Source organism: Microtus oregoni, unplaced genomic scaffold, assembly GCF_018167655.1.
Source record: "Microtus oregoni isolate MIOR12 unplaced genomic scaffold, Mior012 000006F_ref0000085, whole genome shotgun sequence".
NCBI lineage: Eukaryota > Metazoa > Chordata > Mammalia > Rodentia > Cricetidae > Microtus > Microtus oregoni.
In genome coordinates this window covers 38,919,272-38,947,123 of record NW_024543065.1, presented here as the reverse complement: position 1 = coordinate 38,947,123, position 27,852 = coordinate 38,919,272, and the positions used below count along the sequence as shown (strand labels likewise).

Genomic DNA, 27,852 nt, shown 5'->3' with positions numbered 1-27,852 from the left:
CTTGGGTGGGTGGTTGGGTGATCTCAGCTTGTGGTTTCTCCTGCAGCCAGGCATCAGATGCTCAGGATAAACAATTGAGACTCCAGCCCATATTGAAATTCATCAATGGCCAGGCCAGAGTTTCAGGTGATAATGGTTGGGGGAAGTAAAGATTTAGATTATCATAGCTGACCCCACAGCTTCAGCATCTATTTATCCCACCTTCTGCAAGATAAGCAATTTTGATAAGAAAGTGAATGCTCTTATCCGACTTCCCACGCCAGGGAACAGAGAGTGGGTTCTTCTGAGCACCCTTACAGTGGCCTCCAAACAATGATAGTTAAACAAAACACGCCTCTGCTGAGAGCTCTAAAGTTTATTTGTCTTAGAGAACTTTGGGAGACATCAGCTGTTGAATCTGTTTCAGTATGCATCAGTTCCTAGTGGCATTACTTTTTTACATATAAAACTGATTTAGGCTGGCAAGTTTCTCTATTCACTGTTTAGTTTTTAAAAGGAATTTTCTATGCTTTATATAAACACCTCTTTAGCATGCCTTTCAGAAGACAAACTTTCTGAGTTAGCAAAACAACAGTTCCACCATCTAGTGGTGAACCAGGTACAGCACAAGTGAAACTTAGCACTAGGCAGTTAAAGATGGACTTGCTGAGACAACTATTGTTATTCTTTTTTTTTAAAAAAATTTTATTTATTTATTATGTGTACAACATTCTGCTTCCCACACACCAGAAGAGGGCGCCAGATCTCATTACAGATGGTTGTGAGCCATCATGTGGTTGCTGGGAATTGAACTCAGGACCTCTGGAAGATCAGTCAGTGCTCTTAACCTCTGAGCCATCTCTCCAGCCCCCTTGTTATTCTTTTTTAAAAAAATGCTGCAAGATCCCCGCGCAGTAGTCAGCAGAAATGCTGTAGGTCCCAAATGGTGGCCGCAGGCCATGTGGTGGCAGGTAGCGGGCCCTGGGAGCAGCCAGTCCCAGGCAGAGATGGCTGCTGGTCTCAGAGCAGTGGTGGCGGGCCATGTGGCAGCAGGCAGTGGGCCCCAGGCAGAGACAGCTGCTGGTCCCCGAGCAATGGCTGGTTCCAGGCAGGGAGACACATGGCGGGCGGGCAGAAGACAGAAACATGGGTAGACACAACATGCAGGGTGAGGTTGAATGTTTATTCAGGGGGTTATGGAAGAGGAAGGGTGAAGGGGGGGACAGAGAGAGAGAGAGAGAGAGAGAGAGAGAGGCAGAAGAAGAAGAAGAAGAGGAGGAGGAGGAGGAGGAGGAGGAGGAGGAGGAGGAGGAGGAGGAAAAAGAGAAAGAGACAGAGAAGGGGGGAAGCAGAGAAGTGGGGAGAGAGGCAAAACCGAAGCTGCCTCTCTGAGAGGAAGATGGAAAAGAGAGCGAGCTCAGGCCGGAAGCTGAAGATCAGCCAACCTCAGCGGATAGGGAGGGGGAATGGGTGTGGCTTGTCTCTTAAAGGGACTAAAACCATAACAACTATTTCCTTTCAAAATCCCGAGTTCCTGACATGTCTTCTCCCAGCTCAGTATTGCTAATAGTGTAATTCTAGATATTTGATTGGCAGTAGCGGAGGTCTGGCAGGAAAGGATAGAGGTGGCTTTTTAGTGCCACTTCATTTGCCTCGGGATGGAAATTTATCCGGCTTTCCAGTAAAGTTCTCCAGAGTTACTGTGTCTAGAATATAGAATACTTCATATAAGAGTAGACAGTGCAACTGTAAATTCACGTTTACCTTTAATTAGTGCTGCTTCATGGAGCATTTTGTTTTAATTCATCGTTTTCTTTGACTGGGCTAGCCAGTGCCTTCTTGTCTTCTAACCTGATATTTTATCTCCTACCTGATTTCTGAGCTATTATTAAACTTATTGCAGTTTTATTTTACTGTTTCATTTCAGTTCCTTTCTTTTCGGTGTTTGTAACTATTTATTAAATTCAGTTTTTATATCCTATATTGTTCTCATTTCCTGCAGGCATTTGCTACTCTTTTCTTGCGCAGAATCATTTCATTTCTATCTTTGAGTTGATTCACACGTTTTGATCATCTTGAACATGACTCAGGTTTTTGAGTTCTTTATATTGGACATCATTTAACTTTCTCCCCTCGGGGGTTACAGATATGGTTTGTGTTTTGAGACAGGGTCTTTTGTCTTACTTTTAATTCGTTTGGGGGATGGGTCTTGAGCATCAGAATTTAGAATGTTTGTTGTCTTTTGCTGTGTGTTTTTATCTCGGGAGGCTGGTGTGCCAAGATAAAGTAAGTCGTGATAACTTCAGATGAGAGGGTTCAGAATTCACTGCAGAGGTCTCTCCTCAAGCACGTCGGGAGGCTGGAACAGGGCAGCCCAAGTGGAAGGTGCCTGAAACGCAGTGGGAGGAACGTGTCACCATGCAGCGGGGACACCTGCTCGAGCAGAGGAGGTTAGGCGAAAAGAACCAGCCTGGGGGTGGGGGACAACTTGGGGAACTAACCAATAAAAAGAGGCCGCTAGGTGAATGGAAGTGGATTTTAAGTGGGAGGGTCCAGGAGGAGCCGCTCTAAAAAAATTGGCAAAGTTAAAGCAAGTTTCTCTTTTCCCTCTTGGACTCTTGGACAAGGTGCAGACCTGGGAGCGGAGGACACGGCCAGGTGTCGCAAGGATGCGAAAACTCCCCGGAGCCGCCGTCTCCATGCCAGGCGGCCTGGGAAAGTCAGCAGCGCCACGGCAGAAACTGCTGTGGGGCTTGGACCCCCAAGGAAGGGATGGGATGAGGCAGCTCAGGACACAGCTTTCAAAATTCTGTTGTTGATACATTCCCTTGTCGGTAAGGTAGAGGTCTTATGAACTGGGGGGGTGGGGGTGTTATCGTGGTGTTTTTCTCTTACTGCTCCCAGACTGTTCTGTCAAAAATAGTTCCTAAAATAATCTAGTAGAGCATTTGTAGTGTCTGTTGTTTGCAAACAGGATTCTCTTTGCTACCGTGGCCGCTCCAAATCTCCTGGAATTTAATTTTTTCCATGCTTTTTATCTTCCCCTGTTTGACTCCTTTCGTATTTAAGAGAGTGGCCTTTGCCTCTGAAGAAGTAGGCATCCCCAGAGAGCTTTGTAGAAAATAAAAACAGGAGGAGCCAGTGCACATTTGATCGAATCAGAAAATATACTTTATAGAGGACTCCAGTTATGGCTGGGACCATTAATGTTTACTAAGCAAAGTTTTTATGTTTGTTGGTTTTGGTTTGGGCTGGTTTCTCTGTAGCTTTGGAGTCTGTCCTGGAACTAGCTCTTGTAGACCAGGCTGGTCTCTGCCTCCCGATTGCTGGGATAAAGGCGTACTCCACCACAGCCCGGCTTGTAAGCAAAGTTTTTACTCTCAATTATATTTCCATCTGAGATATTGCAGTCTAGAATGTAAATACAGTATCCAGAAATGTGTCTTCATAGGCAGTGTTTTTTTTTTGTGTGTGTGTGTTTTTGCTTTTTTTTTTTTTTTTTTTTTTTTCCGAGACAGGGTTTCTCTGTGGCCTTGGAGCGTGTCCTGGAACTAGCTCTGTAGACCAGGCTGGTCTCGGACTCAAGGAGATCCGCCTGCCTCATAAGTTTTTAATTTCATCAGTAGTAAAAGGCACTATAATTTCTGCTGAGTCTCTACCTTTTATAATTAATTCAGAGATTTTTTTTCCACATTAGTTTTTAATTTCTTACTTTGTTTATGTGGTAAAAAGATCCATTCTAAGATTATATCTTCCCTCTGCATTAAATTTCCTGTAGGGGAAATTCTGAAAGGCAAGATTACTAGAATACAATTAAGATTTGGATTCACCCTATCCACATGTGCCTCCTATAATTTCTCTTCAACAATCATCAATTCTCTTTCCGCTTCAACTGTTGATTCTCTGGTGCTATTTAAGTCTTTGTCACCATCTAAGGTTTTGTTTAAATAAATTATTAGATCAAGTGTTAACCAACAGCTGGTCATAGACTGGAAATGTCTGCTAATAATATTTGAAAGTCATTAAGAGTCCATAGTCAGTCTCCTGATTTGTGTCTTTTGTGTTTTAATTTTCTGTAAACCTATTTTGTAACCTAGGTAATTGACAGAATCTCCTCTTTGTATTTTTTCAGGAGCAATTTGTAATCCCCATTTAGGCAAAACTTGGTTTGTCTTGCACAAAGAATTTTTGGAGCATATTGTTCGTTCAGATTCAGTGTCTTAGGGTTAATTTCTCTATTTTCTAAAATAATGTTAGTAGGATTTTGATAAGATTTGTTTCATATCTTTGCTGAGTATTAAACTCCATCTACATTGTCTTCCCTTTAATATCTTATCTGTCTTTGAAATTCTACAGTTTGTTTCACTACAATTCTTATATATTTTGAAATAACTTTTGGGTTTGATCCTTCTCATGATTTTTGAAGTCTTTGTGGTTTCTCACAATTTTATAAATCTTAAGAAGGGTTTGTCCATTTTTTTTTTGAGTTACATAATTTTTTTAATGTTTTTTTTCTTTCTTTCTTTCTTTCTTTCTTTCTTTCTTTCTTTCTTTCTTTAGGATTTCTGTCTCCTCCCCGCACCCGCTTCCCATTTCCCTCCCCCTCCCCCGATCAAGTCCCCCTCCCTCATCTGCTCGAAGAGCAATCAGGGTTCCCTGACCTGTGGGAAGCCCAAGGACTGCCCACCTCTATCCAGGTCTCCTAAGGTGAGCATCCAAACTGCCTAGGCTCCCACAAAGCCAGTACGTGCAGTAGGACCAAGAACCCCACTGCGATTGTTCTTGAGCTCTCATTATTCCTCATTGTCCGCTATGTTCAGCTAGTCCGGATTTATCCCATGCTTTTTTAGACCTAGGCCAGCTGGCCTTGGTGAGTTCCCGATAGAACATCCCCATTGTCTCAGTGTGTGGGTGCACCCCTCGTGGTCCTGAGTTCCTTGCTCGTGCTCCTTCTCCTTCTGCTCCTGATTTGGACCATGAGATTTCTGTCCGGTGCTCCCTTGGGGGTCTCTGTCTCTATCTCCTTTCATCGCCTGATGAAGGTTAATATTCAGGAGGATGCCTATGTGTTTGTCTTTGGATTCACCTTCTTATTTAGCTTCTCTAGGAACATGAATTATAAGCTCAATGTCCTTTATTTATGGCTAGAAACCAAATATGAGTGAGTACATCCCATGTTCCTCTTTTTGGGTCTGGCTTACCTCACTCAGGATAGTGTTTTCTATTTCCATCCATTTGTATGCAAAATTCAAGAAGTGCTTGTTTTTTACTGCTGAGTAATACTCTAATATGTATATATTCCATACTTTCTTCATCCATTCTTCTGGTTTTTTTTTTTTTAAATATTTATTTTATTTATTTATTATGTATACAATATTCTGTCTGTGTGTATGCCTGCAGGCCGGAAGAGGGCACCAGACCTCTTTACAGATGGTTGTGAGCCACCATGTGGTTGCCAGGAATTGAACTCAGGACCTTTGGAAGAGCAGGCAATGCTCTTAACCACTGAGCCATCTCTCCAGCCCCCCATCCATTCTTCTGTTGAAGGGCATCTAGGTTGTTTCCAGGTTCTGGCTATTACAAACAATGCTGCCGTGAACATAGTTGAGCATATACTTTTGTTGTATGATAGGGCCTCTCTTGGGTATATTCCCAAGAGTGGTATTGCTGGGTCCAGGGGTAGGTTGATCCCGAATTTCCTGAGAAACCGAAACACTGCTTTCCAAAGTGGTTGCACAAGTTTGCATTCCCACCAGCAATGGGTGAGTGTACCCCTTTCTCCACAGCCTCTCCAGCAAAGGCTATCATTGGTGTTTTTTATTTTAGCCATTCTGACAGGTGTAAGATGGTATCTTAAAGTTGTCTGGATTTGCATTTCCCTGATCGCTAAGGAAGTTGAGCATGACCTTAAGTGTCTTTTGGCCATTTGAAGTTCTTCTGTTGAGAATTCTCTGTTCAGCTCAGTGCCCCATTTTATAATTGGGTTGATTAGCCTTTTGCGGTCTAGTTTCTTGAGTTCTTTATATATTTTGGAGATCAGACCTTTGTCAGTTGCAGGGTTGGTGAAGATCTTCTCCCAGTCAGTGAGATGCCTTTTTGTCTTAGTGACAGTGTCCTTTGCTTTACAGAAGCTTCTCAGCCTCCGGAGGTCCCATTTATTCAATGATGCCCTTAGTGTCTGTGCTGCTGGGGTTATACGTAGGAAGTGGTCTCCTGTGCCCATGTGCTGTAGAGTACTTCCCACTTTCTCTTCTATCAGGTTCAGTGTGTTCGAACTGATATTGAGGTCTTTAATCCATTTGGACTTGAGTTTTGTGCATGGTGATAGATATGGATCTATTTTCATTCTTCTACAGATTGACATCCAGTTTTGCCAGCACAATTTGTTGAAGATGCTCTCTTTTTTTCCATTGTATAGTTTTAGCTCCTTTATCGAAAATCAGGTGTTCATAGGTTTGTGGGTTAATGTCAGGGTCTTCCGTTCGATTCCATTGGTCGACTTCTCTGTTTTTATGCCAATACCAAGCTGTTTTCAATACTGTAGCTTTGTAATAGAGTTTGAGGGTTTGTCCATTTATATAGAAAAAAAGCTTGTTCTTTGTGCATCTTTTCTTTTTTAAAAAAATATTTATTTATTTATTATGTATACAATATTCTGTCTGTGTGTATGTCTGCAGGCCAGAAGAGGACACCAGACCTCATTACAGATGGTTGTGAGCCACCATGTGGTTCCTGGGAATTGAACTCAGGACCTTTGGAAGAGCAGGCAGTGCTCTTAACCACTGAGCCATCTCTCCAGCCCCTTCTTTGTGCATCTTACTTGGAATTTTTAGAAGATACTTTTATATTTTTTCACATGTTTGAATGAGAACATGCTATCAATGAGTCAATATTCATGTCTTTTTATTCTCTGCTATCTACTATTGATGTCAGCATTCAACATTCTTTGGGAAGTCACTTTTTAAACCTTGATCTTTACTTCGTTTGAAGACTTTTTCCAACTTTAAGGCCGGGCCACCCTGTAGCATCCTAGTTGAAGTGTGAGGAGACAGGGCATCTTCTGTTGTGTGGATGATTCTCTGGAGGATGCTAGTCATTATTGCTTTTCTCTGCTGCTCATGATCAGTTTTCTCAGTGGTGGACATTCAAGCTTCCCTGCATGCATTTCTGTCATTATTGCTTCATGTATTTGGGAACTCTTGTGAACTGGAATTATGTTGATGACATAGCTTTCTGGAAAAAGGACCATATGATCATTTGTTAATATTTTTTATAATATATTTATAGATTCAGTTTTTCTGTTACCTATCATAATTATGACCAGTCCTCTTCACAGAAAATGTTTTAAAAAAATTCCTTCACTTTTCATACTTTGTATCCTTATGTTTGAAGTAAATACTTTTATAGAAAGTTTATAGTTTGATTTTAAGGTGCTATCTCTTTTTCTTTTGAAGCTCTATCCTATTTTCACATTTGGTTTGGGGTATATTATACATACACATTTTAAGAAATCACTGAAGGAAAATATAAGCACATGCTATATTATTATTCTCTATTACGTTTTCTTTTTGAGTTTCTTTCTATTTCACTGATAGTTTTCAGTGTATTTCATTCTTTATAAACTTGATTAGCATCTTCTCTAGGTTTTCTCTTTTTGCTTGTTTGGTTGTTCAATAAGCTGCATACTGATGACTGATGTGCTTGCTGGCCTCAGTAATTTGTATTCCCACTGACACGTGTCTGCGTTTTTCCTCCTGCATTGTCTCCAACTATTGTTATTGTTTAATTCTTTGAGTATGGATACTGATTAGGCAGAGAGATTCCAGTCTACAATAGAGGAACATTTTCTTCATCAGGAAATGTGTGGAACATGTGCTATTACATTTTGGCTATGTCAAATCTTTTGTTGATTGTCACTATTTTTTCATTTATTACTTGATTATAATATTATTTTCTTTGCATTTTTTAGCTTCTTGGTGAACTCTGGGTATTGATGTATTATACTATAAAATGTTTGCTAATAAATTTCTCCATTCTGTAGGCTGTTTCTTACTTTCAGTTATTTTTCAATTGGACATAGTTAAATTTCACTGATTCATTTTGTGGACCCCTCTTAATTCTTTTTTTTTAAAGATTTATTTAATAATTATGTATACAGTGTTCTGTCTGTCTGTGTGCTTGCTGACCAGAAGAGGGCACCTGATCTCATTACAGATGGCTGTGAGCCAACATGTGGCTGCTGGGATTTGAACTCAGGACCTCTGGAAGAGTAGTCAGTGCTCAGTGCTCTTAACCTCTGAGCCATCTCTCCAGCCCCCTCTTTTAATTCTCTCTCTCTCTCTTTTTTTTTTTTTTTTTTTTTTTTGGTTTTTTGAGACAGGGTTTCTCTGTGGCTTTGGAGCCTGTCCTGGAACTAGCTCTGTAGACCAGGTTGGTCTCAAACTCACAGAGATCCGCCTGCCTCTGCCTCCCAAGTGCTGGGATTAAAGGTGTGCGCCACCATCGCCCAGCTCTTTTAATTCTTTTACATGTGGATGTTTACCTTTCCCTACAATACTGGTGGATAAGGCTGCTTAATCTGTAACAAAAGTTTTGGTCAAATTTATTTGGTCACCCCAGTTGGATTGATCCTGGATCTGCTGCTGTTACTTCTGCCACTGCCATGGTGTTGTTGTTTCTGTTGTTTTGCAGTGTCATCTGAAGTCACAGCTGGGATGATTCAAACTTTGCTATGTTTGTTTGTGCTTTCTCTGCTGCACTCTGAGTATTTGTAATTTTGTAATTTGTAATTAATGTAAATTTATAGATTTCTCATTACTGTACCTGTCGAGTAAATCATGGGTAGCTTGATGGTCACAAATTTTGAGTTAATCATAAATCTTTTACCACCATAATTTTATTTTTTAATATTTATTTATTTATTATGTATACAATATTCTGTCTGTGTGGGTGTCTGCATGCCAGAAGAGGGCACCAGACCCCATTACAGATGGTTGTGAGCCACCATGTGGTTGCTGGGAATGGAACTCAGGACCTTTAGAAGAGCAAGCAATGCTCTTAACCTCTGAGCCATCTCTCCAGCCCCACCACCATAATTTTCATAATAATGCATTATGTTCCATGTGCACGCAAGCTTTTCCCATCTTCCAGCATCATTGTCTACTCCTTCAGTGAATTCAAGTTTGTATTTTATATGTCTCTCCTGTGCTTGGTTAGTTTTTTTGACTTTTTAAAAATATTTTTTGTTGTTCAGGTTTAAATTTAATAAATACAAGCAAAAACAGACAGTATAAATCTTCTCTAATTGGTTGTTGTTACATTGCAAAGTTCTACCTCCAAATAGATATTGATACCTCCTCTTAAATACTATTAGTATAAATTTTGTTGAATTTTTATAACTAATATTTATAATATTTGCACAGTTTGAATCACTCATCATTATCCCTTTGTTACCCTCTGTCCCATCCCGGGGTAGATGTGTTCTTCCCAGTTGTCCTCATAGTTCACGTATGATTTTGGGCAGGTTTGGGCCAGATACCCAGGCCGTAATGTGTCTGTAATTCCAATTCCATGTCATATGGGAAGAGAATTTTTCATATGTCACCTCCCCATCTTCCAGCACTTAAAATATTTACCTCCTCTTCTATAATGTTCCCTACATTTTAGATGTGGGAATATGGAATTCCCATCTTAGCCTGTTTATTAAGCAGTCAGTAATTCTCAGTATTTCATGAGTTATGGTCTCTGAAATTATTGTTGTCTATTTAAAACATGTTTTCTTAGGTCCAGGCTGAAGCAACACAATGCTGTGGTGTGAACAGAATCAGTAAAAGGGAGATTGAGTATTTTTGTACATGTAGCAGGATTCCCTCATAGGCCCGTGATCTTCACCATCACTGGTTTTTGGTCCAGTTGCCTATGCCATGCATGTATTTCCTTCTGTGGATTCAGCTTCAAATGAACCCAGAAGGCCTTCTCTTTCCCACAAAATAATCTTGCCACTTGACACCAATGGGCATTCCATGTGTGGCTGGTTGGGATTATAGCACACAGGATCCAAAACCGGGTATGGCTATTGATAACGCTGCTCCCTGTCCCAGCCTACATAGCAGTTTTTGACATCATGAATGCTACCACAGGGAGTCAAACGAAATTTTTAGACTGAGTGATCTGCTGACTTCTCGGCATCTTCTTGTTGACATGTTAAAAAAAATGGTGTTCTATGTGGATTATGCAGTTTATGATGAGGTCCATCAGATCTTCTCTCTCTTCATAAGTATTTCTACCTTTAAAATGTAGAATTCTATTTATCTAAAAGACTCCCTTTCTTTATTACTGCCTTTATTATCAACTTTAAAACTCTCTGTGTCTTTGAACTGTTGATAATACCCTTTCTGTCTCAATTTCAGTGAAATGAGTTCAGCTGTTCTTTTTGTATTGTCAAGTTTAGGATTGTGTCCCATTGTCTTTATTATGTGGAGGTATATTCCCTTCTTACATTCTTGCAAATTGTTATTTCTCCATAGGTCTTTCAGTGATCTATTAATATCCTGTTTCTTCTCTTACTCACTCTACATATTTGGTGTATTACACTGATTAATTCATAGGGGCTGAAACTGTCTTGCATTCTTGGAATTAGCTGAATTCTATTTCCATGTAATTTAGGGACAATCTCTGTTTATGTCCATCTTGAGAACATGTCTGATTTTCCTTTGCATATATTTGTTTGGGTCATCGGCTTTGGATGTTGAGGGAAAACTAGCTTTGTATGATGAATTTCTAGCATTCTTTTTCTTGGCGCTTTATTTACTGTTCTCCTTGTGGTATTGGTCAGGTTTACCTACCTTTAAATTATAGAATTCTATTTCTTACCTAAGGTGCCCACTTTCTTTCTTACTGTCCTATATTGATACTTTTAATTTTTTTGTGTCCATGAGCAGTATAATTCAATGTGGTGAGTGTGGTGGACATCTTTCTCTGTCCAGATTCGAGTGAAATGATTTCAGCTGTCCTTTCATATTGCCAGGTTTAGGATTCTGTTCCATTGTTTTTACTGTACTGATGTACATTCCTTTTGTTTTCACTTTTTTTTGAGCTTTTCTAATGAGCTAATGATGTTTAGCCATAGGCCATTCATTAATCTATTGGCATCCTCTTGTATAGGGATTGAAACTGTCCTGCTTTCTTGGCATTAAGCAGATTGCATTCTGGTTTTATGAAATTTAGAGACAATCTGCATCTGTGTCTATTCTGGCAACTTGTCTGATTTTTGTTTGCATATATTTGTTTGTTTTACCTGCTTTGGGTGTTGAGGGAAAGCTAGCTTTGTGTGGCATTCCCTTTTGTGTTTTATTTACTATTCTCCTTGTGGTGTTAGGTTTGCCTAAGAAAAGGAGAATTTTATTCTGAATTTGTCTAGTCCTCAGAGACTGTTAGTGAATCAGTCTCAGCATTGCTTAATTCCTTTTTTAATTTTATAACTGAGAAGGTTGATTTGTTCCCTTTTACTTATGAGCTCATCCTTTTTTCTCCTTCTATACCTATTTCTTTTTTTTTTTTCTTGAGACAGGGTTTCTCAGTAGCTATGGAGCCTGTCCTGTCCTGGAACTAGCTCTGTAGAGCAGGCTGGCCTTGAACTCACAGAGGTGTGTCTGCCTCTCAAGTGGAGTGCTGGGATTAAAGATGTGCATTATCACCACTTGACCAATTCCAATTTCTTTTGCATGTGACCATCCATAGTACTCCATAAGAGAGCTCTGATGTCATTGGCATACAATATCCTCTTTTCAACTCTAGTACTGGTACTTGGATTCATTGTTTTAGTTTGCATTAGATGAAAAATGCTTCATCTATGCTTTTCTAATGAGTCTGTTGCCTTGACTCATTGTATTGTCATCTAGTATCTCAGTAATTTCTACATCTCCTTTCTTCCAAAAGATAGTGGTATCTTTTGATATAGTATTTCTGATTGACTGTTCTTAAGCTCACAAGCCCTCAGCCAGATAATTATGGACAAATGTCTTTTTTGAGCACCTATTGCTGACAAAACTTATGAGATTTATTGCATTAATAGTAAAAACCAAGAAACAGATATTGGATCAAGTTGAAGGTCAGAAGAGTAAAGCAGCCAGCCACTGTCTCTTCACTCTAACTCCGATCAAAATGGGCAATCCTTCCATTAATCCTCTGATTGAGACTGGCCTGAGACCTGTTCTTCCCTTTTTATATTTCTTTCTAGTGTGCACCACCGCCTCTATGGCAAACTAGTGTGGCTGCTGGGATTAAAGATGTCACTGCTGTTTGACTTGTATAGCTAACTAGTATAACTGTTTTGCGTGCCTATCTTCCGGCAAGCTTTATTTATTAAAACACAAATAATAAACCACTCTTCAGTTTATTTTTTTCATCAACTTCTTGGTCACATTTTCATAAGCTTATGCTCACCCTGACACTCTAAGAAAGTGTCTTCAGTACTCCATGAATTGTCCCACAGTTCACTGATGACTTACGTCTTCATAAGAGCCAGTTAATGAGCAATAAACCCAGTCCTAGAGAGGTGGCTCTATAACACTTGTTGCTCTTTCAGTTCCATGTACATGCATGGTGACTTCACTCAGTTTCCATCGGATCTGTTACCTTCTTATGGCCATTGCAGGCACTTTATTTACAAGGTGCACACACTTACCTGCAGGAAAATACTTATACAAATGAAATTAAAATATACAAATTGTCTGGGACCAGCCTCGATAAGAATACCTCTTGCCAGGGTAGGGGCATGGAGATTCAGAAATACAAGTAAAGAATAAGAAGACGTGTGAAAAATAAAACAAACCATAGACGAGTTTCAGAGGGAGTTCCAATGAATACTGAAAGCATCCATGATTAATTTTCCACACACCTTGTTACCCCAATACAAAATGGGGAAGAAGGAAACAAAAGACTTCTTTAGCGTGATACAAAGGACAACGTGAACAATTAATTGCTTTAACACTTTAATACATCAAGTCATTGGCATTCTGCTGTTTAGGCAGTGAAGCCATTCTAGACCAAGTATCCTGAAGGCAACCACTACCCAGGCAACCTCATATTACGAAAGATGGAACAGAAGTATGCATGCCTATCCTGACCATCTGTCAGGATGGAATGGATCTACTTGTATGAGCCATCTTAATGTCTAAAGAACCAAGTAAAAATATCCATAGTCAGGATGTGTAATTACACTTGTCAACAATTTTCAGTAACCTCCACACTCTGACCATTAGATAAAGTGGAAATAGGCTCACATTTTTGGGCCTCCACAATAAATTTTAGGAAAGTGAAACATTAAATGATGTAGAGATATTACACAAGGATTCAAGATAACAGGACAGGAAAGAACATGGAGATGTTACTGCTAGTGTGAGAGTCAGTGTGAGCCTGGATTTGTGGTTTCAAATGGCCCAACTGAAAAAACACATGTTACCATACATATTGGTATTTATTGTTTTGGGAATATTATTCTTGTATCTATCATATGTTTGATCAAATTCATCCCCACCCCTTATCTCTATTTACTTACTCCCAAAATGCTTCTTAGCATCTCCATATTGACAATTTTGTTGAAGTACTGAGTCCATGCGAGCTACCTGTTTGTGCATGAGCAACATCTCTGAGGAAAAGTAACACTGTCTCTTCTAAGGCCAAGTGTTACCTAAAATTTCTCACTTAGTGGTACCCATAACATATGCTGCTGAATTTAAATATTTTGCAATACTGAAAGAGATATGAGAAATATAAAGGCCAAGGCTAGTAGTGGTAATTGGCTCTGAGTAATTAATGAGAGGCAATTAAGACATTCTAGTAGTTCAATGATAGAGGCAATAAATGGTGATCATGAATTTGACCTAGAAGGGACACAACCCCTACTCTCCAAAGTGACCAGGCAGAGTTTTATTCATTGGCCGATATGCAATTAGTATTGTCCAGATTTATCTCATGGTATTTGCAGGACCAATATGGGTACCTCTTTAAGTTTCAGGTCACTTTGTACAGTAATCTTCATTTGGTCATAGAGAAAAGCTGCATAGAGAGTAAACCCCAGTGAAGGAGGGTTGGAAAAGGGAGTTTGTAGGGGAGTCATTCAGCCTTTGACAGCCGATGTGGAGTTATTTCCTGACTCCATTAGAGTAGGCTGTTGATTAGAGGCAGGGGTTGCTTGGACATTAATCATCTATATGTAAGAGCAGGTGTAGATAGGAAGAAATAGAGGAAGAGAGAGGATGTTTAGATATAAAAGATTTTTGTATTTGTGCATTGGCAGAAATTGTCAATACTGAAAATCTAGCATGTCAGTTTTGAACATTGACCTATACTGAGGCCAAGGTGTTTGTAGTAACAGCAAGGCTTTAATAAAATCTGAATCCATGGAGGAAGAGAGGCAGAGTTGCAATACCAGCTCCACCCAAAGCTATTACTATATGTTCCAAGTGGGAACTGAAACGCAAGAGAAAACCCAAGTAGGACATATATAAGCTGTGAGACTTCCAGGACTGAATTAAGGGACACGAAGGACAAGGAGTATGGGAAGGGCTTAAGGAAGTTGTGTAGCCTAGCAGGCTTGACCTTGGGGGAGATGGTATGGAAACAAGGACACTGGTTCCAAGAGGGAGAAGAGTAGGTTTCTTAATAACTAGAGTGAAGGCTCCAAGGGGCTTAGCAGGTTCCAGGATCAAAAAAAGTAGGCAAGTAGAGTTGGATGGTTAGAGCAGGTGGAAGAATGAGGTGTCTAGTAAGGTCAACTGAAGATTTGGATCAAGGTGTGTGATGCTAACAAACATGATCCATACACACCTTAAATGGAGTCAAATCAACACCTTGAGTTAGTTTGAAGTGGCAAAAAGGGAAGAATGACTACTAATGCTAATTGAGGAATGTATTCTGAAAAAGTAGTGTTTGGAGAACCTTGTGTGTTACTATGTGGGACAGAAGTGAGGAGAGAACACAGTAGTAGGTGACCTGATGTTTAACTTCGATTTGTGTAAAATAGGATGAGCGGCAGGCAGAGGTTCATTCTTGTATATGAATGCACGTATATGCAGATGAATGCTTTATTACTGGGATAAGCAAGTATTGTTTTAAATCCTATCTTTGGTAAACTGAATCCAGTGACTATAGCCCAGAGATCAATTCTGAATGCTGGCCATCAAAACAATTATAGCGAGCAGCATTTGCAGTGATGGCTGGTGGCTAGCAGTGGTAGAGAAAGCAAAACAAAACAAGTAAATACAGAACACAGAAAACTCACATATTCAAAGGAGAAATAAAACATGCAGTGGCCACCTTCATTCCTACACTGTTTTTGGCTGAGAGGAGAATGTTAGGCTTCAGAGGGGTTTGGGATGTCTCAGACTCAGAAATCTACCTGGAAAGCCAGTTATGGAAAAGGTGTATCACGTTGTGTGGTTTGGAAGAGAAGGAGGAAAATGGCTGGAGAGCCTGGACTTGGGTCAAGCAGATATGGGGAGCAAAAGAAATAGAAGTTCCTACTTTAACTAGGAGATATTTTCCCAGGAAAGGGACAGAATAGGTTGGTCTCATTAGGAAGAAATAGGTAAGCATAATACCCCTAAAAGTATAGCTGGTAAGGCTGTTCCCCTATTCCAGCAATAGAAAAAAGAGATGGAGGGGTTGGTCCCCAAAACTCTATAAGAACTGAAAATGTGGCCCTGAAGAAAGCAGATGGATTGCTCTGATACTGTGACTACCCAAGATTCCCTGTTGCTGATAGCAATGATTGGTCAAGGTTCCCAGGCCCCCTCAGTTGCCCATGGCCAGACTTAAGAGATCAACTGGGAGGTGAACTCCGCTTGTTGTCCTCACGCAATGAACATGAGGAGAAACTTCAGCCAAATACTTTTCTTGGTGGCATTATGGCCATGGTTGACATTGTATATGAGGTTTGAACAAGTCCAATGACCCTCCTGACTCCATCTGAAACAGGGAAATGGAGGTTCCCCAGCTTTGGGTACCTGGGCAGCTGCTAGGGCTCACTGAAAGCACTTAGCCAGCATTAGGTATTTTTTAATTCGTCCTTTTTATTTCTTCCAAGGTACAGCTTGAAGCCTGTGGTGGTTAAGACTTCTACCTGAGGCAAGTAACTCCACCTTGGGTAACAAGTTCCACAGGAGTGGGACTGAACCAGCTACCTAGGACAGAGTGGGCCTGAGGAAGCAAGCTCCACAGGAGCAGAAGCTGGGAGCCAATTCAGTCCCAGTACTCAATCCTGTTCTAGCATGAGTCTGGGACATCAGAGGGAGTAAGCCTGAGCCAGGTCTCTGGTTCTGGACACACCTGAGCCTGGGAACTCTGAGGCAGTAGACCACAGCCAGAAACCTTTGCAAGACCAACTCTAAGCCGGGGACTTCTGCAGGAGGTGATCCAGACCAGGATTTACAGAAACAGGTGAAAACCAGTAACCTAGGCCAACCAAGTTTACACAGTATAAATTTTTCTTTTTTTGGTTTTTTGAGATAGGATTTCTCTGAGCCCTCCTACCCCTGTGTGGCTCAGTCCTGCCAGCTAAGTGGCTGAGTAACTGATGCCTGCAGATTCCTGCGGCAACTCCTCTGTGGTTTCTCTGACCCATGTGGCTCACTGCTGCTACACAAGCTAGGGTCTGCTTCTGAGGTCCAGCTGCTGTCTGGCCTGCTCTGATCAGCCTGAGCTCTATGCCTGTACCTAGATCACAGGCCTGCATTCCCAGATTGGAACTATGAGAACTACTGACCCAAAATCCACCAGCAACTTCACAGCTCGCAATTGCCTGCAAGCTCTGAGTCCTTTGAGCTTCTGCCTGTGAAGCTCAAATTTCTCCCTGTGAAGGTGTGCTACTTTTAATAATTTTTGCTGAGTCTCAGGTGATTCAGGCCCTGATCTAGGACCTGCCTTACTGCCACAACTGTGACACCTGCTGAAAAATCCACAGTATTACACCTACAACAATTTTCTCAAAATTAAAAGGGAGGTAAGTTAATGTGATACCATAGTATCAGATTGATTGGTAAATAAATAAATAAACAAATAAATTTGAAGATTGTAAACCAATCCCAAGATAATTGTAGACAATATCACTACCCAGGAATATAATAATATTCTTGTTCCTGCTATGAATGGATTGATGCAAGAACTAAGCTGTATGACCTACCTGGTACATATATTTTTGTGGCCATGGTGGCTATTATTTTTTATCATATGATATCGCTAAAGAAATGGTTTCATAACAGAGTCAAGAATGAGAGACTTTTAGAAATGATACAGTCTTTATTGACTCGTAATGAGAAGTTTTCTGTAAAGATTCATACTTTTGAAATTGACCATCAACATCTGTTAAAAAGGTATGATAAGCCAGGAGATAGAACATCCCACCAGGAAGGCAGTCTACATGCCATCCAAATAATATCTATGGATAAGAAGATATAAGTGAAAACATTTAAAACCTTGAAATAACATGTGCAGAATGAGAACTAGAAATTAATTGATTTGAAGAACTCATTAGAAATATTCAGAGGTCAAGAGATTTAGATTTTACAAAAGACAGTGATAAAAAGATTTGAATCAATCAAGGACCTTGTCAGATCTGATGAGCAAGGAGAGGAGGTACAGGCAAAGGACAGTAGTAAAGATTTAGCATTGCCAATAGCTCAGAGTCAGAGATGACTTTCCAAGAGTATTAGCTATTGATCCTGTTACTACCGCTGAAAAGCCAGTAAATTCTCAATACCCAAACGGATATACAGAATGTAAATTGAAACCTATACATTTGAAAGATCTAAAAGATTAAGCAAGCAGTACTATCTTATGGCATGCAATCACCATATGTGAGGGAGTTGTTAAAGACATAGGCTTCAAGAAATATGGTTACTCAAAATGATTGGCTTCAATCAGTCTCACCCATGCTAGAAGATGGATTGTAGTTACAGTGGAAGTGTTATTGGAGAGAAGAGGCTAAAGCCCTGGATCATCAAGGTAGAACTAGAGGTATTGAGGCCTCCCAAAATTAAATTCTTGGTGAGGGATGTTACACTGATCCAGATAGTCAAGCTTTATACAATGAATACATCTTATTTCTGTGCCATACAGCAGCCTTGAATGCTTGGGACACAGATTCAAGAACTAGGAAGAAAATTGAATCATATACTAAGGCCATGCAAGGCTCATGAGAATCATTTAGTGACTTTTTACAAAGATTAGCCAAGCTGTACAAATAGGGGTAACAGATCCAGAAGCTAGACAAGTACTTACTGAATCTCTGGTTTTTGAAAATGCCAACTTAGAATGCAAAATGATACTTGGACCATGAAAGGTCAGATCAGCACCAATGGATGAATGGATCCTGCACCCAGTCAATGTTGAGTCATTTGATTATAAGGCTGAGGCTTGACTGAGGCTTGGGTAGGAGATGAAATTTCCAAAGGTATGAAAAGTCATCAAAATATCAAATGTTTTTATTGTAGTAGAATGGGCCATCTGAGAAAGGATTGTAGAGAGGGCATTCATACAAATAATGTTTTTTGTGGAAATAACAAAAATAAAAAGTCTCAATATTCTGAATTATATAGACGATGAGGCAAAGGCCAACATTGCACCAATAAACTCAGATAAATAAGAGACAAGCAAGGTAAGCTGTCAGCACTGGCAAACTCCTTAGGGGGTTTCTCACAGACCCCAGTTCAAACGTGGTCCAGTCATTCTCTGTCACTGTGGGGCACATGCCTCCCCAGGACAATGAAAAACTCCAGTGCCTGCTGTAAAAAACATATTGCTATTGACAATAGAAAAATCCTGGAGGATGAATCAAAAGTTTCAGTAGAACATCGGCAATATATATTTTGGCAGACTTCTATAAATGATATCAAAGACCAAAGCCAAGAGTATGCATAAAAATCACTATAATTAAAGGATTATTGAAACTTCTGGTTCTACAGCAAGAAAACCAGAACATCCCAACTCAGATGAAGTAGAAGAAAATAACACTAAAAATCACCTTATGGAGATACTGAGGCACTGAAAGAGGAAATGAAAAAAAAATCCCTTACAAAAATGGAAGAAAAAAGAAATCAATAACTCCCATGAAGCAAACCAAAAAAAGCAGTCAAACAGGTGAAGGCAACAGTTCAAGACTTAAAAATTGAAAAGGGGCAATAAAGCCCAAGCCAGGAGAACTTTGGAAATGGAAAATCTGGGTAAATGATAAGGAACTACAGATGCAAGCATAAACAGAGTACAGGAGACAGAAGAGAGAATCTTAGGAGTTGAAGATATCATAGAGCAAATAGAGCAAAAAGAAAATGTAAGATCCAACTAATTCTTAACAGACTATCCAGGAAATCTGTGACACCTTGAAAAGACCTCTATAATAGGGATAGAGGAAGGAGAAGAAGTCTAGTTCAAAAACACAGAAAATCAATTCAACAAAAACATAGAAGAAATCTTTCCCAAGCTAAAAGTACTTACCTATATAAAATACATGAAGCTTATAGAACACTAAATAGACTAGACCCAAAAACAATTCCCTCAAAACATAACAATTAAAACATTAAACATACAGAATAAAGAAAGAATATTAAGAGTTGCAAAGGAAAATGCCAAGTAACATATAAAGGCAGACCTATTCAAATTTATCCCAACTTCTCAGTGGAAACAGTGAAAGACAGAAAGTCATGGTCAGGTGTTGTGCAGACACTAAGAGACCACAGATGCCAGGAAATACTAACATATCCAGCAAAGCTTTCAATCACCATAGACAGAGAAAACAAGATATTCCGTGACTAAACAATATTTAAGCAATATCTTTTCTCAAACTCAGCCAAACAGAAAGTACTAGGAGAAAAACTCCAACCCAAGGAAGTTAGATATATCAACAAAAACACAGGCAATAGATATTGCCACACAAGCATATTCCTAAGAGAAACACACACAGACACAATATCACCACCACCAACAAAAACAAAAATAACAGGAACTAGCAATCACAGGTCATTATCATCCCTTAATATCAATTGGGGGGCAGGGCAGGGACGAGTAGAACACAGGAGACCCTGCCATTCAAGCTGAACATGTGTGCACTCCCTTTCCGGGGTCCTTGAGGCCTGCCCGGTAGGCAGGCACTCACCGCTCTGGGTGGGTAGCCTTAGTGTAGGAGCAGAAAACTGTTCCTGAGCAAAGGACCTTGCAGACAACGCAGGCTTGGGGGGGGGGGTCATTTGTAAGAAAGACAGCCCTGCAGAGGGAGCTGGGGGAGGGGGGTTTGTGCTCTCTTCCGGGACAATCCGCTCCTGGATAGCACACACTCACCCGTCCAGATGGAACTCCTCAGCACCTAAACAGGGATGCCTGGTATCTCAATGAGCCGGGGACCAATTTTGTTGATTTCAACCCTCAATTTGATTTTTCCAGTCTTCTCCTCCTTGGTGAGTCTGCTTCTTCTTTTTTTAGAGCTTTTACCTGTGCTGTTAAGTCTCTAATGTGAGTTTTCTCCATCTTATTTTAATTTGTGAATTTAGCGCTATGAACTTTCCTTAGCACTGCTCAGAAACAGTTTTCTGCTCCTACACTAAGGCTACCCACCCAGAGAGGTGAGTGCCTGCGTACCGGGCAGGCCTCAAGGACCCCCCCCCCCCCCCCGAAAGGGAGCACACGCACCTTCAGCTTTTGAGGTAGGGTGTCCTGTGTTCTACTCGTCCCCGCCCTGACCCCCAAGTTCTCCCTTTTGTCCACGGGTCATTGGACTACCAGGCGTCTATGTTTCGGTGCTGAGGAGTTCCATCTGGACTGGACGGTTCCTGCTTCTACACTGAAGAGTTACAACCAGAGAGTCAGTCACAGCAAAGACTGGACCAAGACAGACGCTTCTCCTGGCTCCATTTGAAGGAAGAGATAGGAAGGTGCCAAGGCAAGAATTCCTCCAACAACCTGAAAGGCAACATGACATCACCAGAATCCAGGGATCCCGAAATAAGAAGAATTGTACACCTTACTCTAGAAGAATTAGAAGAAATCGACTCAAAAGTGAATTATATGAAAATAATAGAAGACCTTAAACAGGAGGTGAAAAATTGCCATAAACAATTAGAGATCACAAACAAAAAGGTAGAGGAAATGAATAAAGCGCTCAAAGATACCCAAGAAAACCAAGAGAAACAAGAAGAAGCAATCAAACAGGTAAGGGAAGCGGTTCAAGACATGAAGAATGAAATGGAAGTAATGAAGAAAACACAAACCGAGGGAAGGATGGAGATGGAAAATCTGGGTAAACGAACAGGAACTACAGAGACAAGTACTAACAACAGATTACAAGAGATAGAAGAAAGAATGTCAGACACTGAAGATACCATAGAGAAAATAAACACACTGATCAAAGAAAACAGCAAAACCAACAAATTCTCATCACAAAACATTCAGGAAATCTGGGACACAATAAAAAGACCAAACCAAGGAATAATTGGGATAGAAGAAGGAGGAGAAGTACAGCTCAACAGTCCAGAAAATATATTTAATAAAATTATAGAAGAAAACTTTCCCAGCCTAAAGAAAGATATTCCTTTGAAGGTTCAAGAAGCATACAGAACACCGAAGAGACTCGATCAAAAAAAAAAAAAAATCTCCTCGCCATATAATAATCAAGACACAAAACATACAGAATAAAGAAAGAATATTAAGAGCTGCAAAAGAAAAAAGGTCAAGTTACATATAAAGGTAAACCTATCAGACTTACACCTGACTTCTCTATGGAAACCATGAAAGCCAGAAGGTCCTGGATAGATGTACTGCAGAAACTAAGAGACCATGGATGCAAGCCCAGACTACTATACCCAGCCAAGCTTTCATTCACTATAAATGGAGAAGACAAAATTTTCCAGGATAAAAACAAATCCAGCCTTACAGAAAGTAATAGAAGGAAAATTACAACCCAAGGAGTCCAACAATGCTCACAATAACTCAGACATCTAATGACCCTTCACCAGCACAACGTGAAGAAGGGAAACAAACAAACTCTACTACCAAGAAAAAATAACTGGAGTTAACAACACTGGTCATTAATATCACTTAATATCAATGGACTCAACTCACCAATAAAGAGGCACAGGCTAAGAAATTGGATACGAAAACAGAATCCAACATTCTGCTGCTTACAAGAAACACACCTCAACCACAGAGACAGACATCTACTCAAAGTAAAGGGCTAGGAAAAGGTTTATCAAGCAAATGGTCCTAAGAAACAATTGTTTCTTAATTTCTAACAAAGTTGACTTCAAACTAAAATCAATCAGAAGAGATGGAGAGGGACATTTTTTACTCATAACAGGAACAATTCTTCAGGACAATGTCTCAATCCTGAATATCTATGCCCCTAATATAAAAGCACCTACTTACGTAAAAGAAACATTACTAAAACTCAAGGCAGTCATCAAACCACACACACTAATAGTAGGAGATTTCAACACTCCTCTCTCACTAATGGACAGGTCAATCAGACAGAAACCTAACAGAGAAATCAGAGGATTAAGGGAGGTAATGCACTGTTTCATTGATTCTTTGGATTGGACAGAAGAATTAGAGTGGAGAACAAGAAATAAAGAACAATAAAGAGACATGGATAGAAAAAAATATGTTGTGAGTAGACTTCTTAACCCTCAGATTTTAGTTCTTTTCATTTGGTGTAGCATCTTTCTTTTGAAACCTGAGAGGAAGCCTTAGAGGCCAGACCTTTAAAGTTTTCAATACCTGGAACCTGAATTTGGTACTTGGGGGAATCAAGCAAAGGAGAGGCAGGCAGATCTCTGTGAGTTTGAGGTCAGCCTGACCTACAGTGAGTTCCAGGACAGTCAAGGTTACACAGAGAAACCCTGTCTCAAAACAACAACAATAAAAAAGTAGATACACAAGCACACCTGGGGAAAGAGATGTCATTTGTTTGAAAGCTGTGTGGAGAGACCAAGCTTTGCAGGAGATCTCTATAGTCACCTGCCACCCTCTCCCCTTGGACTGGTGAGTAGAAGTCCCCCTTGCAGGGCACCCTAAAAGGTCCCTTCTGGAAGCATCCCAGAGGCACTTCCTCGAGCTGGTAACTTTTCAAAAAGTCTCCACCAGTTGATAGCTACTGGTTTGAAGGACATGAATGCTTTGTTATGGATAAGTGATTTCCCCCCCTCAACTGTCCTTAAGTGCTCTCCTTATGTAATTTTTTTTCTTACTAGAGGTCAAATAATATCTACAATGCAACGGGCAATTGTTCAGATTGACAACTCAAGAGACAATACTGATAAATCTGGCATAAACAATCTTTAACTTGGAAGATTCTATTGTAAGTCAGACTCTCAAACACAATGACAGGCACTGGAAACTATGCTCCCTCCCTTAAAGTAAAAACCCAGCTGCTATTTCACTCAGGGCCTAACAAATAAGCAGTAAAATGCTATGCTCATAATTGCTGTTCTTTGTTACTTCCAATTAACCACTTAAAAAGACTGCCTGACAGGGCACCCTGACTTCTCTTAGGACTGGAGAGGGAGGTGGGAGGGGGAGTGGGAGGGAAATGGGAGGATGTGGAAATTTTTAATAAATAAATTTAAAAAATGAAACTCAACCCATATCTCTTACCCTGTATGAAAGTCCATTTGAAATAAAAAAACAAATAAACGAAAGTACTTTTCATCTGGAAAAGAAAAGACTGCCTGAGAATGCAAACAAGGGTAAATAATGTTTTTGTCGTGCTCTTCCCCAGTTTTATGGACTGGTAGTTTGGATCTGTGCCTATTCTGAATATCTTTCCTTGTTATGTCTCACGAAGCTTATTTGAGCTTCAGCTTGGAGCTTGGTGCTCTCACAACTCATTTAAATAGCAAAGATGGCTTCACTGACAAGCAGACCAACAATGCCTGCACCTACAGACTATCAAACTCCTCACTCTGACTTATAAACTCAAATAGTGATTTCCCAAAATTCATAAACTATTTCAGGCTGTTTCTCATATCATATCTTTTAGCTGCACTAAAAGTCTGTCTCTCCCTCTCTTATTGCATGAGGCTACCTGACTTGGTTTGATTATAAAAAAAATGGCCCTATAGAGGAATTCCAGGTTAGCCCATTCTGCCATGGTCCATGCCAGAGGAGCAGCAAGTTGCAGTTGAAATTTCAGGTGTCATGGGGCTGGAGAGATGGCTCAGTCGTTAAGAGCACTGACTGCTCTTCCAGAGGTCCTGAGTTCAATTCCCAGCAACCACATGGTGGCTCACAACCATCTGGTGCCCTCTTCTGGCATGCGGGCATACATGGAGGCTGAACACTGTGTACATAATAAATAAATAAATCTTTAAAAAAAAAAAAGAAAGAAATTTCAGGTGTCAGCCTACCAGTCTTGTTTAGGCAAGGCCATGGGACCACAGACCCTGGAATGTTGTTTGCTTCTGTTGTGCATTTACATGTTTGCTGATATCTATCACAGTGTAAGTGAACATCGGGAGATCTCCACTACCTGTGAGATGTATATTGTGTTTGTCACTTGAAAACATCCTGTTCTACTAGGCATTTTTACTTGTGGATTGTCAAGATGACCCCCTACCTAAGCTATACTGTCTAATTTGATGATGATAATAATAATGATAGCTTATACAAAGTTTTGATGAATAAAAATAAATATAAGGATATGTTTCACAGCCAGGGTCTGTGAGTCTCACCTAAGGAGCTGCATGGATTGTAGCTCAAGTTAATGACTAACAATTGAGTCCCAATAGCCCAGCTAGTTTAAATTCTTTTAACCTTAATGTTGGGAGATGTGCTCACAGGTCTCGGAGTGCATCACAACTGAAACAAAGCCTTGAAAATAGCAAAGTTGGACTAAGTTTTTTTTGTTAAATAATTTTGAAGTGAAAAACCCAAGACAACAATCAAAAGTTTTAGAAAGATACATAGTTGAATGTGGAATTCTTTAAGGTCAGAGAACAAGAACAAAGCAGCCTAATAATTATTGGCTGAGGTACTCTCCTTGCTAGGTTTGATTGATAACCAAAGGTGATGATTAATTCCCTATACTCATTTATGTCCTTAATCTCCTGATGTAAAAAACTACTAATCAATGGATATGTACGCTAAAGATTTAAAGTAGAGGTGACTGATTCTTTTTCATATATAAAAGTTTATGTTTGTGATTTCCTTAAGATTCCTTATGAGATTACTTTTCAAGATAACTAATAAAGTAATTGGTCTTTTCTTTGTAACTGCAAAATGCAGCCTGCCAGTAAAAGACCTGACGTGAACACCTTGCTTGCCTGGGTATAGATTACACAGTTAATCTATAACAAGTTTCCTGGGTATCAATATATGTGGGTTCTTGGGATGATTTGTTTTTCACCTGTAATACATAAAATGTTTAATTATATGAGGGAGATGAGAAACATGTTTTTACCTATAATCATTCACTTGAAAAAGAGAATATAACTGTTTTGACTCTTCAACTGCGTGGAAGATTTTGTTGGGGTATAAAAGCTGTAGAACAACATGAGATAGAGGAGAGAGGAAAAACAGAATAGGAATAAAGAAGGAAAACATTAAGAGAGCTTGTGAGTGCCTTTTTTCCCAGTCTCTGGAATTTTTTCTAGTAAAACAGAATGTGGCAAACTGATTGTATGTCCCACTTACACATTATCTTGAGCCCCTTTCCATCCCTTCATCAATCTTTCCACCATACAGTGCCTTTTTTCTTAGCCTCTCCTAAGATAGAAAAGTTTAGTCTAGCTGACTCCATAGATTCCTATCAAAGCCCCGTGCTGCTGGAGGTTGGTTCCCCAGACAGCAGTACCATTCAAAATCAAATGCTCTACAGGATTTTTTCAGCTTGATTGGAGACATTCAAAAAAACTAGATAAATCATACTTTGTAAAACTTACTTTCTTTTTGTGTCTCTGCCACTGATCTTCATTTAGCTGCATGTCTGCCCCTCCTCCATGTTACCTGCTCCTCTTCATTGTCTATCTGTCCTAGCTTGCTCTGGTCTCAGCTGCCTGCCACTCTACTGCACTTCCCAGACCCTCCCAGCCAGCCAGCCGAAAAGAGCTTGTTGCTATTGCTTGATTTTTAAGTTTAAACTCTACAGTTTTCATTTAACTCTTAAAATCTCTCAGCCTAACACTGGGGACCTACTTCTTCTGCTGTCTAATAGTCTTCTTATTAAACACCACCCACCTTACAGGTATGGGTAAAAATATAGCCACAAAAGATATGTCTTTTTTAACTGATTTTTAAAATATCTCAAACTCACATGTCCTCTTTATTATCCTGTTATCTCCATAACAGTTTAAAATACATCTTTCCCTTTTCTTCACCCATAAAGGAGTTATTTGATTTATTAACTGTGCCTGACTTATCCCATAATTTATTAAAAAGGACACATAATTACCAATCTCCTTATATATTGTATTTCTGGTTAAGAACATTTGTTTCCATATTAAAACAACATCATCATTATTTTTTAGCCTTAAATTATAAACTGTTAAAAATATAATAACTTGTAAACTGTTAAGGATAACTTTACTTAAACTATGTTATTAAAAATAATTAAAAATACAATTTGATGGCTAGCCATATACCCATCAACTCTAATTATAAACTATTGAGGATAAACTTTATTTCAATTTTAGGTAATTTTACTTAAGTAAATAAATTTAAGTTATAAACTATTAATAATTTAAAAATACAGATTGACTAATCATATTATTCAAATATGTTCAACTAATCTTTAAATATATTCTCATATATATATAAAACTATATCTATAAACATATTACTTATAGATAAAAATGCCTTACTTTGCACTCTGCCATTTAAAATGTTTAAACTTCTCATAATAAGCAAAACTATGCCTTGTCCTAATTTCTTCTAGGGCTCTATTTTAGTTATTGCAGTCATCTTCTCTCCCTTGCCTAACAAAAAGACAGGAGTAATTCCCAAAGTTAGTACCTTACAGCAAAAGACCTTAACTGCTCCTTCTAACAATGAAATCTATAACCATTGCCAACAATAAAGCCATGGTTAAATATATTCTTCCTGAACCTTCAGCTGCCCTTTCAGTTTTTCTCATTAAGTAAAAATTGACCCACTGGCCTCACTTTCTTAACTGATGACAAACCAAAAATAATTCACCTTGTTACCTAATTACAAATAAAAGGCAGCTTATGAGACAGATTTCAAAATAATTTTTACTACATTGACTGCTCTTAGTAATCTATTACCTATGTCTTCTAATAAATTAAGTACAAGTAAGAGGTTTGGGATATTGGGTTTTTATAACAATATGATGGCTTAAGATTTAAAGATAGTAGTACACAGGGCAGAACCTATTGATATTTTGATAATGATCAGTAAGTGTTAACCTGCCATTTAAACATTCATGTTTAAAATGATCACTTTGGCCAGGTAGTGGCAGGGCACGCCTTTAATCCCAGCACTCAGGAGGCAGAGGCTGGCAGATTTCTGTGAGTTCAGAGCCAGCCTGGTCTACCAGAGCTAGTTCCAGTACAGTTTCAAAGCTACAAAGAAACCTAGTCTCGAAAAAACAAACAAAAAAGTATCAATGCTGGTGAAAAAGTCAGTATGTCCACTGAATCATAGACACCTTCTTTCCTCTGAATCCTGATTGATGGGAATAAAGGACTGCCCCATAACATCTGACACTATGAGTTTTGGATGTTGAAAGATACATGATTTCATTACATTTTTTTTTTTTACCAGAGGCTGGAAACATAGATTCTAGTGGGTAGTTGGGAATGCATACACTCCTAACTGTTCAAAAACTCCTAAGAACAATCAACCATGTAAGTGTGGGGCAATTATTACTTCATC

The 27,852-nt window shown here is 39.5% G+C and overlaps 1 protein-coding gene across 1 annotated transcript in view; it reads left to right on the top strand.

Annotated features, from left to right (window-relative positions):
* LOC121449791 (zinc finger protein 660-like) overlaps window positions 1-12,283 on the top strand; it is a 28,743-nt gene extending 16,460 nt beyond the window's left edge. The window contains exons 4-5 of the mRNA XM_041654466.1: window positions 2,607-2,818; window positions 12,218-12,283. Coding sequence (XP_041510400.1) covers window positions 2,607-2,818; window positions 12,218-12,283 — 278 coding nt within the window. The remainder of the gene's footprint in view (window positions 1-2,606; window positions 2,819-12,217) is intronic.
* Window positions 12,284-27,852: the final 15,569 nt, after the last annotated feature.